This window comes from Amblyraja radiata, chromosome 5 (assembly GCF_010909765.2).
Source record: "Amblyraja radiata isolate CabotCenter1 chromosome 5, sAmbRad1.1.pri, whole genome shotgun sequence".
In the NCBI taxonomy this organism is placed as follows: domain Eukaryota; kingdom Metazoa; phylum Chordata; class Chondrichthyes; order Rajiformes; family Rajidae; genus Amblyraja; species Amblyraja radiata.
The window spans coordinates 21966242-21985715 of NC_045960.1; the positions used below are offsets into that span (position 1 = coordinate 21966242).

The 19474-nt window shown below is 43.8% G+C and overlaps 1 protein-coding gene across 1 annotated transcript in view; it reads left to right on the forward strand.

The window, feature by feature from the left end:
- Positions 1-19474, forward strand: part of LOC116973727 (dynein heavy chain 8, axonemal-like) — a 622328-nt gene that overhangs the window by 471538 nt on the left and 131316 nt on the right. Inside the window, 2 exon segments of the mRNA XM_033022036.1 lie at positions 6809-7035; positions 18741-18859. Coding sequence (XP_032877927.1) covers positions 6809-7035; positions 18741-18859 — 346 coding nt within the window.

The following is a 19474-nucleotide window of genomic DNA, read 5'->3' on the forward strand; positions in this document are numbered from 1 at the left end:
ATTACCTTTGTTTTATAAACATTAGAAGTATGAATTTGCTCTATCTTTGCAAAGACTACAAAGATTTTTAAGCTGATTCAAATCTCACACCTCCTATCTCCAAGCACACATGGGTTGTATAAATGTCACACTTGATAAATGATAATTGCTTCTTGGCTAGCTCACACACCCTCCCCCTCTCTTGCTGTCTCCAGGGGTTGGAATTCCAAACTCATCCTTGGACTTCTTTATGACTCCTCACCAACAGCATTACAGATCAAATGAAATGTTACAGCTGCAGACACCACTCACTTCTCTCAGATCAAAACAAAGTTACTTTCTTAGATACATATATATAAAAATAAAAGATACAACCTGCACAAATGTATCATCTCTTATCTGAACATATGTGTAATTAAACGTAGCAAACTTAATACAGAATCCATTATTATGCCAGCCTTGTTGTCTTGGACGTATAAACTGTCATAAATCCTGAACCATGTCATTACAACACTTCACAAGAATGTGACATTGAGAAAGAGCAAATGACCTGTGACCAAATGGCCTGTGACCTGAGAACGGGCCCCACTGACAAACTAATTTTAAATACAGATTATATAAGATACATTTAATATAGAAGATAATATTTACTATAAGCCCAGAGCTTGGGATGGGACCGTGACCCACCCCCTCCCTCTCTATCCCCCCCCTCCCTCTCTATCCTCCTCCCTCTCTATCCCCCCCTCCCTCTCTATCCCCTCTTCCCCCTCTAACCCCTCCTCCCCCTCTAACCCCTCCTCCCCCTCTACCCCCCACCCCCTCTACCCCCCTCGCAAATGTCCTAAAATGTGACAGCATTTAAAGCATTGCCATGAACCTGTTCAATTTATTCTAATGGCAAGAATTTCTGAATTGCCATTGTATTTTCATGAAAAATGCTTTACAAATCCATTGTAGATTTATTTTTAACTACAATGCTCGATGAAAAAGTAGAATTGTAACATAATACTAGACCAAGTGGAACCCGTTGTGTCCCTGTCACATGGGAGGGCTGGTCCCCAAACGCAATATTCCACCACTCACCCATAGCCCCCAACTGCGCAGGCGCGGCTCATTTCCTCTCATCCGCCACACTCCCTCCTCTTCTCTTCACCCTCCCTCTTCTCTCCCCTTTTCTTCACCCCTCACCTCTCTCTCTCCTTTCCCCTACCCTCAGTCACTGCCTCCCTCTATAACCCCTCTCCTCTCCCCTCCCTACCCCCCTCCTCTCCCTCTATCTCCCTGCTCCCCCACTCCTTACCTCTCCCCTATCCCACTCCGCCACTAAACACAATGTTTAAATAACATTTCTCCTCCTCCTCTCCCCCACCCCCTCCCTCTCCTTACAACAATGTAACAAATCTCTCATTGCACTGGGTGGAACACTTTTGACGGGCAGTGTAAAGGAGTGATACCTGACACACTGTAACCTTTACTAAGTGTTTATTAAAGCACATGGCACACACGTCCCAGCACTGACTGCATCCAGCCTTCAGGCGTACCGGGACCAAGTGGGAGGAAACATAAGGAGGATATCACAGTTATACTAATATGATGGGGGTGTGGTTAGTGGTGATGAGGTAGCTACATTATAGGTTGCATGCATAAACCATCTACATCCTTCCCCTTACAAATTAAACAAGTTACGGCAATAGCAGGTTGGTTATACAGTACCTGCAAAGCTATACGAAGTCTCCGTATCGAGCCGGAGGTTTGACAATTCGACCCGAGCGAGTGCGCACAGCACCCTCACCCTCCCCACCCGAAAGAATAGGAGGAGGGACAGGAACAGGAACAGGAGGGAGAGAGAAGGTGGGTGGAGACCCAAGCTTGAAAGGGGAACCGAGAGGCACAGGTGAACCAGGTGAAGCAGAAGGGGTAGAATGAGCAGAAGTCGGAGAGAGTGAAGACCTGACAGGGGACGACAGGGCCAGAGAGGCGAACCCTGGAAGAGCAGGGGGAGGAGACCGAGGCAAGCGGACCGACCGGGGCATGCAGGGAGCAGAAGGTAAGTTAGTGTTGGAAGGCTCGACATGCGATGGAGGAGCATGCGGAACCGCAGGAGGTGGTTTGGGCTCGTTGACCGCCAACAGGTCCTGGCGGCTGCGCCGGTAGATAGTCCCCTCAAAATCCACCAGGTAGGACCGTGGCGAACTGTCGACCCCGACCACGGTAGCGAGTCGGGAGAAGCCGGTAGACGTCTGCAAACGGACGACTTGGCCAGGCAGCAGTGGGGATAGGGGGCGGCAGGACTTGTCGTGCGAGCGGCTCTGGATTTCGTGCTTCTGAGCAATCCGTTGCTGGACAGCAGCAAGCTGCAGGACTTTGGGCATCAGGGACTGCTGGGCGATCGGCATCGGAGGGCGAATAACGCGGGACATGAGGCGTTGGGCAGGGGATCGCATTGTACTGTCCCTGGAGATATTCCGAAGGTTCAACAGACCCTGATAGAAATCACCGTTGGAGAGACGGGATTGTTCAAGCAGGTGCTTTGCACTGCGGACCGCACGTTCAGCCAATCCATTGCTCTGCGGGTACTCCGGGCTGCTGGTGAAATTATTGAAGTTCCACTTCGCAGCGAAAGCTTGAAATTCGGCACTAGTGAACTGGCGGCCGTTGTCGGTCTGCAACCGAACAGGGTAACCAAACGTGGCGAAATGACGTCGGAGCTTACTGATCATCATCTTCGAGGTGATGGCAGGGAGAAGGTCCACCTCGAACCAATTTGAGTAGGAGTCGACCAACACAAGGTACTGCTTTCCACGCCACTCGAAAATATAAGCAGCCAGCGAAGACCAGGGCATGTCAGGGGCAGGCTGTTGTAGAAGCGGCTGTCGCTGCTGATGCGGGGCAAGAGAATTGCAATCCGGACAGGGGGCCACCCTGGCCTTGATGTACTTTGCCATGCCCGGCCAATAATATTGTTCCTGGGCATGCGAGATGGTGGCATCTGCACCGGGATGCCCCATATGGGCAGCGTTGAAGTACAAACCGTACAGCGAGGCAGGGACGACCACCTTGTGTCCCTTGATGATAATGCCGTCCCAGAGCACCAGCTCATCGCGGACCAGAAAAAAAGGGTGAACGCCAGCAGGCAATGAAGTCCGTTTGATAGGCCACCCACGCTTGATGACAGCAGCAAGCTGTTGTAGGTCAGGGTCGTCAGCGGTGTGCTCAACCAGGCACTGGAGCTGCTTGGAAGGGACGAAGTTCACGTTCAGTACCTGTAGGTCTGCCTGCTCGAAGGGGTGCTGGTCGCAGGAGGTCCGGGGGGCCCGAGACAGCGCGTCAGCCACATGCATCTCGGTGCCCCTCTTATAGACGATTTTAAAGTCAAACCGCTGTAGCTGCAGCATCATCCGCTGTAGCCTGGCTGGAGCCCTGTGTATAGGCTTGTTAAGGATCATCACCAGGGGTTGGTGATCCGTCTCTACAGTGAACCTGGTGCCAAAGAGGAAGTCCTTAAACTTAGAACAGGCAAACACAACCGCCAGCAGCTCCTTCTCTATCTGCGCATAGCGCTGCTCTGTGTCCGTCATATGTCCTAGAGGCATAGGAGATAGGCTGCAACGAACCATCATCATGGGGCTGCAGGCAAGCAGCACCCAGTCCAAAACGAGAAGCGTCGCACGTTACCACAACCGGACGTAGTAAATCAAAGAACTTCAGAGTAGGTGTGCTGATCAGCTTCTTCTTTAGTAGGTCGAAAGCCTGCTGGTGGTGTGGAAACCAGGACCAAGCAATGTCCTTTTTAGTAAGTTGTCTCAGGGGTGCGCTCAGCTCGCTGAGGTCAGGGATAAACTTGCCCAGGTAGTTGACCATACCCAGGAAGCACTGTAGACTGGTAACATCAGTCGGGGCAGGCAGTTCGGAGATGGCGCTGGTCTTTTGCGGGTCGGGCTTTAACCCGTGGGCCGTGAAAATGTGGCCAACATATGGGACCTCAGGCACCCGGAACCTGCATTTTGACTGGTTCAGCTTTAGATTGATCTGCCGTGCGCGGTCCAGAATCTGTCGGAGGTGGCGGTCATGTTCAGCCACATCCCTTCCATAGACCAGAATGTCGTCCACAATAATCGCGCAGGGCAGACCTGCAAACAATTGTTCCATAGAACGCTGGAATACCTCACTGGCGGAGTTGATGCCGAACGGCATCCGCAAAAATTTAAACCTGCCGAAGGGTGTACCGAATGTGGTCAAGTCCGAGGAGCGTTTGTCCAGGGGTATTTGCCAAAATGAACTCCTGGCATCGAGGACGGAAAACACCGTGGCTTGTCCGACCTGGGCGGCAACATCTTCAACAGTCCTCATAGGGTAATGGGGCCGTTTAATCGCCAGATTCAAGTCCTTAGGGTTGATGCATACCCGTATTTCATTCTTCCCTTTCTTCATTGTGGCGACCATGGTGGAGACCCATTCGGTGGGATCGCTGACAGCCTCCAGCACTCCCATGACAACCATATCCTTCAGCATAGCCTCCACCTTACCCTTCATGGCGAACGACACTCTGTGAGGTGGGCGGATCACAGGCACCACGGAGGGATCTGTTGCGATTTTATACACAAGCGGCAGCTTTCCCAACTTGTCGTCGAACAGGTCCGGGTACTCGGATAGTGGATCCATCACTGCTTGCACCTCGTGGGCCGTATGGTCTAAGGACACCAGACCAAGATCCTGGCAGGCCTGGTTGCTCAGTAGAGTTACACAGTCGCAATCCAGAATAAAGAACGACAGGTCACGGGATGATTTCTGTAGCACACAATGGAAGGTCGCCCTCCCCACAGGTGTTAGCTCCTCTCCCCCATAGGCACGCAAAACAAAGCGATCTGCAGTCAACAGCTCATTATTTCTTATCTTGTGAAACAGTGATGTTGACATTACGTTCACTTTTGCTCCAGTATCCAGCTTCGCAGAGAAGGACTTATTGTTCACGGTAATGAGCACAGATGGATCGGGGAGGCGAGATCGGCTGTGGAGGAGAGTGTAAATACTTGCATCTCCCATGGAATAGCTGAGCTCAGAGTCGGGGGCAGTGTCGACAGAGGACTGAGAATCCATCTCACTATCAACTTGCTGAAGGTTGTTTAGGAATTGTCTGGGAACTGAGGGCACATTCCCACGGGACCTGCAGGCAGCTGCAAAGTGGTTCATTTTCTTACAGAAATTGCAAGATTTTCCAAGAGCTGGGCACTGACTGCGTGGGGTGGACATAATTCCAGTTGGGACACTTCTGAGAGCACGGGACCCGAGATGTACGAACGGGCCGCGGTGGAGGGCGAAAGTTGTCCTGCAAACGGCGTTGTCCTGCAACGCCAGTCAGATTTATGGCTCGACTGTCAGATCCCCTCTGCCCATGCGGAGGGTTAACCACTTCGGCGATGCGGCACGCATGCATTGCTTGAGTCAGGGTTAGGTCAGGCCGTTGCAGCAAATCGGCACGTAGTTTCTGGTCGAGCATGCCAGTGACGAGAATGTCCCTGGTGAGCTGGTCTCGCATGGTCTCAAAACGGCACCGCTGAGCAAGGTGGCGCAGGTCAGCGATGAAACACTCGACAGGTTCATCCGGCTGCTGCTTCCGTGAGAAAAACCTAGCCCGCTCCAATATGCGGTTGGAGGGCAGGTCGCAAATCTCTGCAAACTTGCGCAAAAGACATACCGGGTCATCGGCAGATTCAGCTGGCTCGACGAGCTGGTCGTTGTCATCCAGGACCGCTGGATCGTAGACGAAAGCCTGAGCTCTCTTCATGGCGTCGGGACCGGCCAGGTTAAGCAGGAGTGAGGCTTTGACCGCGGCTGGGTCATTCCGGTGCACAATGTTAACAAAGTGAGTGTAATCCATCACAAACGTAGCCCATCGCTCCGCAATGTCAGCATCAAAGACAAGGGGAGATGGCTTACGGCATGAGGATGCCATATCAGGGGAAACCCAACACTGGGCACTCGGGGGACAAATAAAAAGAAAACCGGTAAACGGAAGGCGCGCGTTTAACTAGCTGACACCATGTAAAGGAGTGATACCTGACACACTGTAACCTTTACTAAGTGTTTATTAAAGCACATGGCACACACGTCCCAGCACTGACTGCATCCAGCCTTCAGGCGTACCGGGACCAAGTGCGAGGAAACAAAGGGAGGATATCACAGTTATACTAATATGATGGGGCGTGGTTAGTGGTGATGAGGTAGCTACATTATAGGTTGCATGCATAAACCATCTACAGGCAGTTTATGTAAATGAGATCCCATTGTGATGTCATACGCTGCTAATTGCCAGTAGAACACTGCTGACGGGCAGTTTATGTAAATGAGATCCCATTGTGACTTCATAGCTGCTAACTGCCAGTGCAGATGGAAGAAATTTTTCTCAAAGTGGGATTTTGTAAAGTTAAAAATGTGAATAACTTGTAAATTATAACATCAATCTGAACGACACTTTGATACACCACACCACAGGACAATGGTGAGTAAGGTGGTCCAAATATTGTAGCACTATCATGTACCGTTTTGGTGTAATTCAGGGCATGACGGATACACACACACACACACACACACACGATGAGAGGTTTAGTAATATATATAGATAGATATTTGAAATGTAAGTGGCCTATTTCTTACTTTTAATTGTCTTAATCAAAAAGCTAATTTGATTAATCCATTTTCTATTTATTTCTGATATCCTACATCTACGTTGTTATTTTTTTGGATTATTAAAGGGCAGCAAATAATTTAGAGATCTTTAGTATATAATATATATATATTTCATGCAACTATTCCTTTGTTTTGTTATTAGGTTGGTGAAAAGTTTCGATCTCGAGCCCTGAAGTTTCCTGGCCTGATTTCAGGTTGCACAATGGACTGGTTCAGTCATTGGCCTAGAGAGGCATTGGTTGCAGTCTCCACCTATTTTCTTTCTGATTTTCTCATTGTTTGCTCAGAGGAGGTTAAAAACCAGCTGGTGCAAACAATGAGTGAATTTCATGACAGGGTCTTTCAAACCTGTGAAGATTATTTTCAGAGGTATGTTCTCTGTTTAATATGTTGTTGATATAAACAATTGAAACCCAGGCTGGTCACCTGGATTAATCCTATTATTATGTTTAGAACATAGTGAAATCTAATATATATTTGATAAGAGAATATTTGATAGTCTGGAACAAGTTGGAAACTGTGAAGTGTGTAGGAAGTAACTGCAGATACTGGTTTAAACCGAAGACAGACACAAAATGCTGGAGTAACTCAGCGGGTCAGACAGCATCTCTGGAGAAAAGGAATGGGTGACGTTTCAGTTTGAGACAATTCTTCAGACAGAGAGTCAAGGGAAAGGGAAATGAGAAGTATAGATGGTAATATAGAGAGATATAGAACAAATGAATGAAAGATATGCAAAAAAAGTAAGGATGATAATGGTAACAGGCTGTGGCCTTGCTGAGGCCATTTGCCGTGCCTTCGCCTCTCTCCCGCTTTTAAAATGTGGTCAGAGAGCAAGAGGAATGAGAGAGGGGGAGCAGCGAGAGAGGATGTTGCACAACTCTCGTTGGAGAGAGGAGAACTTCTTCAAAGTCAGCATAACTTGAGATTTCCCAGTGGAGCAGACAAAATGTGTAGGAAGGAATTGCAGATGCGAGTTTAAATCGGATAAACACAAAAAGCTGGAGTAACTCTGAGGAGCAACCAGTGGCAGGAAGGAAGCAAAGGCATGGCAAATGGCCTCAGCAAGGCCACAGCGAACAATGGCCTGTTCCCTTTGTCATTGTTACTTTTTTGCATATCTTTCTTTCATTTGTTCTATATCGTTCTATATCACCATCTATATCTCTCGTTTCCCTTTCCCCTGATTCTCAGTCGGAAGGTCTCAATCCAAAATGTTACCTATTCTTCTTCTCCAGAGATGCTGTCTGACCCGCTGAGTTACTCCAGCTTTTGTGTCTATCTTTGGAAACTGTGAAGGTTGCTCCTGAGAGGAAATCTCTGTGTTACACAAGAAAGATGAAGATACTGAAATAATAAATTAGGAATAATTTCCTAAAGTAAATTGTGAGGCCTAGGCAAGAGACACAATGCAAACTAGAAAATGGTATATATAAGCCTTACCAAGAGCTGTTTCCACTTCAACACTCCTCTGAGTAGTAAAATCCGCATTGGTAGAATTCTATTACCTATCAGATGGATTCACTGGCCTCAACGTATAATTATCTTGAGATTGTTTTGTCTTTTTATTCAAACCAAGTCTTTTCAACCAAGTCTGCCATTGGCTTTTTTAATTCTGTGAAGAACTCTCATCAAGACAGGTAATAGCGGAATCCTTGAATCATAGCTATAACACTGGAGATAGACACAAAAAGTTGGAGTAACTCAGTGGTAGCATCTCTGGAGAGAAGGAATGGGTGACATTTAGGGTCTAGACCCTTCTTCTGACTGGTATCTGAGTTGGGAGGGGTATCCCACAGACCAGTCAGACAATAGCCTGACATAGTCATTCTAACAGAGGTATATATTTTAGTCACTTATCTATTCTAGGATCTATTCTGTACCGCCAGCATGAAGCCGATGATGTAGTGGTCTGTGGGTGAATAGTGAGCCCTATCAATCTCTAATATTTATTATAGACCATTAAATCTCATAGTATCAGCTCAAAAATGGGTAAGGAAACCGCCTCCTGATTACCAGCTACTCTCCTCCCCCAGCTGAGGAATCAGTACTATATGTTGACAACACTTGAAAGAAACAATACAAGTAATAAGGACATAAAAACAGTGCAAATATTTCAGGTCAGTAACTAATCATCGTTCCAATTTTATCCCTTTTGCTCTTTCTGTAATTGTTGCTGGGTATTTCAAAATTGATTGGGAAACTTGAAGAACAGAACTGGCACCTCAAAACAGGGTATCTATGAGGTGCTAGGAATAAAATGTGCATCACCATAATATGTAATCTCTTAGACTAGGTATTCCTAATTTACCTTTACACAAGGAAAGACACCTATGAAAGTTGAAGGTCAATCATCCTCACCCTGATACATAACCCCAGGAATTCCTCAAGACAAGGACCTAAACCCAACCATCTTCACCTGCAGCATAATTAACCTTTTATAATTTCAGAAGTAGTGATGTTTACAGATACTACGCATTCATTCCATTTCCAACTCCTTGTCAAATAATGTGGGGTGGGAGATTGCAACCTACACGTGGTCCACGCTGTTTGGACAAAGGCAATCAACCTGATGTGCACAATCAAATAAGATCAAATAGAACAAGTTGTCCTACAACTTTAGGCTGTGCACGCCATACGCAAGAAGAAGTCGTCAAATAATGTGGTCCATCCCTGTGTATAGTAAGAAGTAAACAACATACAACCATGAGCTAAGAAGTGGCAAGAAACAAACCAGCTCAGAAATATTGGGCAAAGACTATCTCGAACAAGAAAGACTGCTCACCTTCCCTTCGTCTTCAATGGCATTACCAATCTGAATCTCCCAGCATCTTCAATATCTCAGGGTCAGCGTTAACCAAAAACTCACTGGGCCAGCCACATATGTATTTTTTACCTACAACAGCAGATTCAAGAAGATGGCTCACAGTACTTATTCAAGGGCAACTAAAAATGTGCAATAAATGCTGACTTTGAACCACAAAAGTAATCTCCCGAACATCTTCCGAATCGGAGTGTCGTACTTGCATACTCAAAACGTTATCATGTTATTTAAATTATCTCTGTTTACTTCTACAGTTATAACTTCAGTTCTGTCTCAATTGACTCTTCACCCCTTCAAATTTGAGCTAAGTGAAAATCGAGAAATGCAGATGCTGGACATAGCATATTGGACAGCACAGCACAAGAACAGGCCCTTTGGCCCACAATGTCTGCCAAACATGATGACAAATTAATCTAATATTTTCTATTTGCACGTACTCTATATCCCTCTATTCCCTGCAAATCCATTTGCCTATCTAAAAGCCTCTTAAATTACACTATCTTATCTACTTCCACCACTCCTGGCAATGCACTCTAGGTACTCACCACCCTGTGGAAAAAACTTTCCTCTTCTGAATTTAAAGCTATATCTTTCCCAAATAATGTAGAAAATCTAAAACGGAAATTGTTGCAAAGATTTAGCAGGTCAGGCAGTGAGCAGAGCAACTGGGTCACCATTTCAGTTTGAAGTCCTTCATTAGAACTGAAAAGAGGACAAAAGAAGGCTGTAGAGTTGCAGGGATGGGGGGCAGGCAGAGATGATGTATCTGATGGGGTAAAAGCAGGGTGCCAATAGTGATAATCTGTAAAAAAAATTATCTTGGTCAGTGAGTAAATGGGAGCAATTAGAGGGTAAGAACATAAACAAAAAAACCTATACAAATAATGTGGGAGATGTCTCACCGATGTAGAGGAGACCTCATTGAGAGCATCAAATGCCATCAATAAGATTGGTGCAGAAATCTTATTATTTGAAGCAGTAAAATTCAATATTGAATCAGGAAGGTTGCAGCATGGTCAGATGGAAAACGAATTCCTGTTTCCCAGCCTGCATTGGGCATCTCTGTAATCACTCTGATAGTACAGATGGCCACAGAGTGGGAGTGCTACGAGGTTATAAAATGCAGGCAACCCTAAGATCCCCCACACTCCAAGCTTTATTTCTCCTCTTTAGTCTTGATGAAGGGGCTCTGGCCTGAAATATCCACTCTAATTCTCTTCCCGCTGAAGCAACATTTTTCTAATGAATAACAAAAGCTCCGTAATGTCAGTCTCTCAGTGCTTCTAGATTATACAGTGATACCAGTTGTTTAAAAAAAAAAGGATGATTATTTCTTCTGCTTAACCATGACAGGAGAAAATAGATCTTATTTCTTCATTAGTACACTGTTCTAGTATAAGACCCAACATGTTTCACCACGTGATTCTCTACGAGCGTAAGGAAGTTAACTTTGATCAATGTGTGCACTTTGGAAAGGTCTTACTGACTTATTCCAGTCCTGTGTTTTATTTGGATGGGTATCAATCTTCACAGATAGTGCACATTTGTTAGCTCTTCAATATCTCTAATGGAAAAGTGGGCCAGGTAATGGCAGATGGAATTATAACTTTTTTAGTGTGACTGTATTGTAATTCGAGGTTCACTGTACCTTAATTTGTACACGTGACGATAAACTGACCTTTGAACTTGGATATGTGCAAAGTGCTGCATTTTGGGAAGTTAAAACCGGGCAGGACAAATGGAGTGAATGATAGGGCCCTGGGGAATGTTGTTAACTGGAGTGAAATGGGAACACACCTAGACAGGATTATGAAGAAAGTGTATGACATGCTTGCCTTCATCGGCTGAGGTAATGAGGATAAGATTTGGGACGTCATATTACAGTTGTACCAAACATTGCTTAGGGCGAGCTTAAAATATTGTGTACATTTTGGTCACCACACCACAGGAAGGATACTAGAGAGGGTGCAGAAATGATTCCCGAGGATATTATCTAGATTGGAGGGCTTTCATTGTTAGGGGAGTTTGAATAGGCTAGGTTTGTTTTCACAGGAGTGAAGGAAGCTGAAGGATGACATGCTGGAAATATATAAAATTATGAGATACATTGATAGGGTAGATCATCAGTGTCTGTTTTTCATGGTGATGCCAGTGTTTTTGACTGGAAGTGCGTCCTAAGCAATGTTTTGTATATCTGTAATATGATGTCCCAAATCTTATTAATCGTGTATTGTCTTTCCACTGGTGGGTTAGCACGCAACAAAAGGTTTTTACTGTACGTCAGTACATGTGACAATAAACTAAACTGAAACTGGAAAGCGCAGGTTTAAAGTATTCAGGAAGAGGTTTAATGGGGATCTGAGGGATAACCTTTTTCGCACAAAGAGGAGTTAGTATTTGGAATAAGCTGCCAGAGGAAGTGGTGGATGCAGGAGCAATAACATCATTAAAGAAGCATCTTAACAGGTACTGGAATTAGGAATAGAGGGAACTGAAATTAATGTAAGCAAGTGATATTTGCATGGCTGGACCTGATGGTCGGCCTAAAAAGAGGTGGGCCTATGGGTCTATGCTATACAGCTCTGTGGCTCTAATCTGGGCTAATGTGGAAAAACTTGCAATTGGCATTCTGCTCAAGAAACCATAAAGAGCAGGGTGAAGCACTTCCAAAATTTATCTTCTCAATCATTTGGCACACCAACTCAGTGTGTCCATTTAAGACAATCTTTTAATTTTGACAACTCGCATTGTTAGAGTCATACAGCACCGAAAAAAACAAGCCCTCAGATCACCATGCCCATGCCAATATAGTGTCAAGGCAGGAGAATGGGGTTGAGAGGGAAAGATAGATCGACCACGATTGAATGACGGAGTAGACTTGATTGGCAAAATGGCCTAATTCTGCTCCTGTCGTCTGTAAACATCAAGAACCCATCTATACTTTTTGCCATTTACAAGCACTCAGTCTATAGCCCTTTTTGCCATGGTCATCGTTGGAGGGAATTTTAACCTGCACCCTGAATTGGTGCTCTCATGTAGCCCAGTTGCCCTCATAATTACAGCTCAGATAGGAACAGAGACAAAGAATATCTCAGACCAGTGGTTAGTTCATCAAACAAGTAGATTTATCCAAGGCCTTAACAGTACACTTTGGGAAGACCCAAAGTGTTTCAAAGATTCACAGTACCCAGAGCATTTTTATATTCGCACAACACAATGGTTGCATGAGGATTCTATATTTTTTAAATAATTAATTATTGATCAATGTAAAGCCATTCAAGTCTTACCCAAGAGTTATCTTTAATCTTATGTTTCCTGTTATTTAGAAAATCATTCTCCCATATATCTAACAAATGGGCACAATAAAATACACAATTTCCTGAGGTTTTATTGCACTCAGCTTAGTTTACAACTACCTATGTTTATTTAAACTTTACCTGGCTATGCCATTGTTGGAATGTACATACCATGATAAATCCATTATCTTAATATAACATAAGTTCCCTTCACTTTTAGCCACTTTTCCCATCATGCTTCCCCAGTAAGCTCTTGGGTTAAACATATTACAAACTACTCATCGTCCTTATAAATTTCAGAATTTCCAACATCAGACATTCAGTTTAGTCTAGTTTAGTTTATTGTCATGTGCACCAAGGTACAGTGAAAAGTTTTTGTTGCATGCTATCCGGTCAGCGGAAAAACTATACATGATTACAGTCGAACCGTCCACAGTGTACAGATACAGGATAAAGGGAATAACGTATAGTGCAAGATAAAGTTCAATAAAGTCTGTTTAAAGATAGTCCAAGGGTCTCCAATGTTAGCTCAGGACTGCTCTCTAGTGTTGATAGGATGGTTCAGTTGCCGGATGACAGCTAGGAAGAAACTGTCCCTGAATTGAATTGAATTGAATTTTAATTTTTGTCATTCAGACCTTTCATACATATAATAAAAATGACAAAAACACACAATAAACACAAATTTAACATCCACCACAGTGAGTTCACGAGGCACCTCCTCACTGTGATGGAAGGCAAAAATCTTAAAGTCTTTGTCTCTTCCCTCCTTGTTCTCCCTCTGCGCCGAGGCGATCCAGGCTTCGGATGTTGTGACCCCGCCGGGCGATGGTAAGTAATGTCAGTTCCGCGGCTGAATCCAACGCCGCAAACAGGCCGGTTCAAACTCCGCGGCCCGAGGTGGTCGAAGCCGCCGAAGCTGCGGCCCTCCAGTCCAGCGGACGCAGCTGTTGCCGCCGGAACGCTGCCACAGCTCCGAGGCCGGGTCGGGTCACCGCTGCCGCCGGAACGCCGCCACAGCTCCAAGGCCGTGTCGGGGCGCCGGAACGCTGCCACAGCTCCGAGGTCGGGTCGGGTCGCCGCTGCCGCCGGAATGCCGCCACAGCCCCGAGGCCGCCAGCTCCGCCATTAGGCCTCGGCACAGACGGAGACGAAGACTGGGAATACGACAAGAAAAGTCGCATCCCCCCGAAGGAAGAGACCAAAAACATGTTTCTCCCACCCACCCACACACATACACAACCTAATAAAACAACATTAACTAAAACAGGACAAAAAGAACAACAAAAAAAAGAAAGAATAGACGGACTGCAGGCGAGCCGCAGCTGCTAAGGCAACGCCGCCATCTTGGAGAATCTGGAGGAATGTGTTTTCACACTTCTGTACTTCTTGACTGATAGGAGAGGGGAGAAGAAGGAGCGACCGGGGTGAGATTCATCCTTGATAATGCTGGTGACATTGCCGAGGCAATGTGAAGTGTATATTGAGGCAATGGAAGGGAGGTTGGTCTTTGCACAATTCTCTGCGATTTCTTATCTTGGATTGAGCGGTTTCCAAACTATGCTGTGATGTACCCCGATACAATGCTTCCTACGACCCATCTGTAGAAGCTGGTGAGAGTTGTTGGGGATATGCCGAACTTCATAAGCCTTCTAAGGAAGTAGAGGCATTGATGTGCTTTCTTGGCCATTGCTTCACTATAGCTAGTCCAGAACAAGTTGCTGGTAATATTTACTCCTAGGAACTTGAAGCTTTCAACCATCTCTACTTCAGCGCCATCAATGTATACTAGGGTATGTTTACCGCTTTGCTTCCTAAATGTTGATCACCATCTCCTTTGACTTGTTGACATTGAGAGAAAGGTTGCTGTCTTGACACCAGGTTATGAGGTTCTCAATCTCCTTCTGTACTCCGTCCTGTCATTATTTGCTATCCGGCTCACTACGGTGGTATCGTCCACACATTTGTAAATTGAGTTAGATTTGTACTTTGTTGCACAATCATGGGGTACAGGGAGTAAAGAAGGGGGCTGAGAACACATCCGTGTGGAGCATCAGTGTTGAGGATTATCATAGAGGATGATTTGTAAGTGCTCATCTTGATACTTTTTAAATATTGTAAGAGCCTCTACCTGCACCACTGCTTCAGGCTATGCATTCAACATTCTTCCTACAAGCCACTTGCCCATTAATAAATTATTTGCTTTCTCGTCTGATTCATTCTATTTTCTAAAGATTTTAAATACTGTTTTTACAACAATATTTATTTGAGCCTTCTCAGCTACCACAATTGCTAGACTCAAAAATCTACAATTTTCAACATGAAGATCACATCATCAAATTGTCCCTGAATTCACTATGCCAATTTTCATGATGCATCTGTGATATCATTTCATTTTGAACTGATAACTATTCAATCATACACTCAAACAGATAAGGGAATGGCTCACGGTTGCATTTTCACTATTGGTTATATTGATGACTCGGGACCAAGAATTACTGTTAAAGATTTATGATCAATATTCAAAATAGAAGAGGAAATATTTTAACTCAATGCAAAATTTCTAATGGCTCTTTTTCAATCTCAGTTTAGTTTCTCGTGCATGAAGCAAATGCATTTGGTTTTATTTGACCTTTGTTCCTTACATGACTAATTCCAGCTCCTACAATTCAGAGCATCACATTGACATTTCAATATTAGTGTAATATCATAGTGAGCTAACAAAGTCTCACATTGAGACTTTTTGTAGATGTTGCGAGTCTTTTGCTTCTCTTTGCCAATTCTATATTTCATCTTTCTTCAGGAACCAAAATAATAACACCAGCACTTTTACAACTTCTGATAAAAATAACTTTGTTTTATTTTGAATAGAAATTGTCTGTTTTGTCTACCAAATCTGTACCAGTTTTCAGAACAATATTGTCAATTCCATTCCTCCAATTGTCATCGTATCGTGCCCTGTCTCTGAATGACCTAAATTCCTCCATACATGTAACTCACTAAACATTTCTAATGGCCAAAAGGTTTCAATACTTTGCTTGAATATGTTTTCAATTTTTCTGTGCTCTTTGTCAATAAATTTATTTAGATATGTACTAATCCACTGCTAGGTTGATGCTCACATTGACACCCTGACTATTTAACCATCTTTTGTCTTGACGCTATTCTATGTTCTGCCATTGACACTTGTGGCATAAACACTATAGAAGCAGCATGTGAGGCTGCGAAAGCACATCTTGGACCCGCAAACGCTCAGCATAGGAGCACCGCAAGGCTGCGTACTCTCTCCTCTACTCTCTCTACACCAACGACTGCATCTCCACAGACACCTCTGTCAAGCTTCTCAAGTTTGCGGACGACACAACCCTGATTGGACTGATCCAGGATGGGGAGGAATCTGCCTACAGACAGGAAGTGTCACAGCTGCCGTCCTGGTGCCGTAGCAACAACCTAGAGCTCAATGCTCTTAAGACAATGGAATTGATTGTAGGCTTTAGGAGAGCTCCCCCTCCCCTCACCCTACTCACCATCAACAACACCACAGTCGCATCTGTGGAGTCTTTTAAGTTCCTGGGAACCATCATCTCCAAGGACCTTAAGTGGGGGGCTACCATCGATTCCACAGTCAAAAAGGCACAACAGAGGATGTACTTCCTGCGGCAGCTGAGGAAGCACAATCTGCCACAGGCAATGATGGTCCAATTCTACACGGCCATCGTAGAGTCTGTTCTCACCTTCTCCATCATGGTCTGGTTTGGCTCAGCCACCAAGCACGACACCTGGAGGCTGCAGCGAATCGTCCGATCAGCAGAGAAGATTATTGGCTGCAACCTTCCCTCCATTGATGAACTGTACACTGCAAGGGCCAGGAACTGAGCGTGCAAGATCATCTCTGACCCCTCTCACCCTGGCCACAAACTCTTTGAATCACTTCCCTCTGGAAGGCGACTCCAGATTGTCAAAGCTGCCACAGCCAGACATAAAAATAGTTTTTATCCACGAGTAGTAGCTCTACTCAACAGCCAAAAATCTGTAGCCTCCCTTTGATCTGGTAATTTGTTGGTTCACATGCTTGATCAATGGTGTTTTATCATTAATGTCTTATTATTATTAATGTTTAGTGTTTTCTGAGTCATTCGTAACTGTCACTGTATGTCATGTTGTTATTTGTGGGCGGAGCATCAAGGCAAATTCCTTGTATGTGAATACTTGGCCAATAAACTTACTTACTTATAAGCCCAATTTTCCAATGTTCACATGGACTTAATATCTGTGAGAAATCCTCTCTGTGGTTTCTTGCTTTTAAAAAACGCTTTGGTTAACTGACCACATTTGTATGCTATGGAAAGGTGTCGTTTTATCTGAAAGTTGAAGCATTTTGCCAATTTGAGTTAATTCGCATAAAATGGTAGTTTCCATTATGTCGGAAGCTAATTATGCTAGTTTCACAAACAGTTTTGGATTCTGCTTTGCTACTGTTCCATGACTGTAAATGAAAGTTGTAATTATACTTTGTATTGGACAATTTACCTTATCATTCTACAGTGTCATTTTGATTCAATTTGCTTATCCATGAAACTACAAACAAGCATCATGCAATATATGATCTAAAAAGATATTGACTTGTATTGTCAAGATAAGTCATAGAGTGATATAGTGTGGAAACAGGCCCTTCGGCCCAACTTGCCACACGGGCCAACAATGTCCCAGCTACACTAGTCCCACTTGCCTGCGCTTGGTCCATATCCCTCCAAACCTGTCCTATCCATGTACCTGTCCAACTGTTTCTAAAACGATGGGATAGTCCTTCAACAAGACAATATAATTACTAACAGCGTTATCTGACTTTGATAGCTAGTTCTAGATTTGTGGCTCTGCTGAATTTCTGACAGTTTAAGATTGAAAGGTCCTGCAATTATTGAAAGAAATCATGAAATCAAATATTCTAATTTCTATGACATCAGAAGAATAACTTTTTAAAAAATCATGTTTTGTAATCTACTTCACTCAAAAGGATGACTGTCTTGTGCTCCTGTATTTTAACATTTTGTACAGGCACCCAGGCAAAGGAATGGCATCTCAGTTGAAGTGATACAAGGAACTGCCCACGATGGTTTACAAAAAAGACACAAAGTGCCAGTGTAGAGAAACATTCAGCATTTCTGGAAAACATGGATAGGTGATGGTTTGCATCAGAACCCTTCTTCAGTCTAAAGAAGCTTCCCAACGTGAAATGTCACTTATCTATGTCCTCCGGAGATCTGCCTGACCTACTCCAACACTTTAGTCTTTTTGTTATCTCAGTTGTGGTAATGCTTAAAGGGATGTTAGCATTAAAGCAATAATTATTGTTCAGAAATTGGTTTTATTATATGACACATAAAAGAAAAGAATGGATATTTTCTGCAGTTTGAATATTGGAATGTGATGTTCCCAGGGATCTGTAGTTGAGTCTCAGCTTCTCACTATATTTAGAAATAACTTAAATGCAATCAAAAGTTTTCAAAGAACACTAAACGAGTGATACATTAGTGTATAGTAAAAAAAATGTTGCAAGATGCAATAATGAACTGAATGGACAAAGTCGTGGTGTAGGTTGTGCTATGTGGGAGAACTTTGACATCATCCTCTTTGGACCTAATAAATAATAATCAAACTATTTTTAAGTAACAACAAGCTGGGAGTTGTGAAACACAAGAACATAAGAAATAGAATAAATAAACTAAACAACCGTACCAAATTATGTCTTTATGCCACTTAGTGATGAATTCTAACTTTGCATATTAACGCATTTTCGCTAAAGATATTTTCTGACAAATGTTGATAATAGATAAGATAGAAGCAATTTGAATATATATTGTGTATGATTTCTATTATATGATGCTACTCTCAAATTATTACTTAAAATATTTGTATGCTGAATAACAAATACAGTTTTTGCACTTTATTTCCAGATATCGGCGTAGAGCACATATAACCCCCAAAACGTATCTCGCCTTTATAAATAGCTACAAAAGTGTTTACGCAGAAAAACATGCAAACATTAATGATCTAGCGGAACACATGCAAATGGGTAAGTCTATGGTCAAACTTCTGAAACTTGTGAATCTTTATGTAACAGTGTAGTATGAATTAGGAAGTTTACTAGACAGTGCATTCAGAAAGCATTCAGACCCCTTCCCCTTTTCCATATTTTGTTATGTTACAGCCTTATTCTAAAAATTGCTTAAATTCATTTTTTTATCATCAATCTACACACAATATCCCATAATAAAAAAGCGAAAACAGGTGTTTTAAAATTTTTGCAAAGCAATTAAAAAGAAATAACTTAAATATTACATTTACTTATTCAGACCCTTTACTCAGTACTTTATTGAGACATCTTTAGCAGCGATTACAGCCTCAAGTCTTCTTGGGTATCGCTACAAGTTTGGCGCACCTGTATTTAGGTAATTTCTCCCATTCTTCTAGATCCATTGCAGATCCTCTCAAGCTGTGTCAGGTTGGATGGGGAGCGTCGATGCACAGCTATTTTCAGGTCCCTCCAGAGATGTTCATAGAAACATAGAAAATAGGTGCAGGAGTAGGCCATTCGGCCCTTCGAGCCTGCACCGCCATTCAATATGATCATGGCTGATCATCCTAATCAATATCCCATACCTGCCTTCTCTCCATACCCCCTGATCCC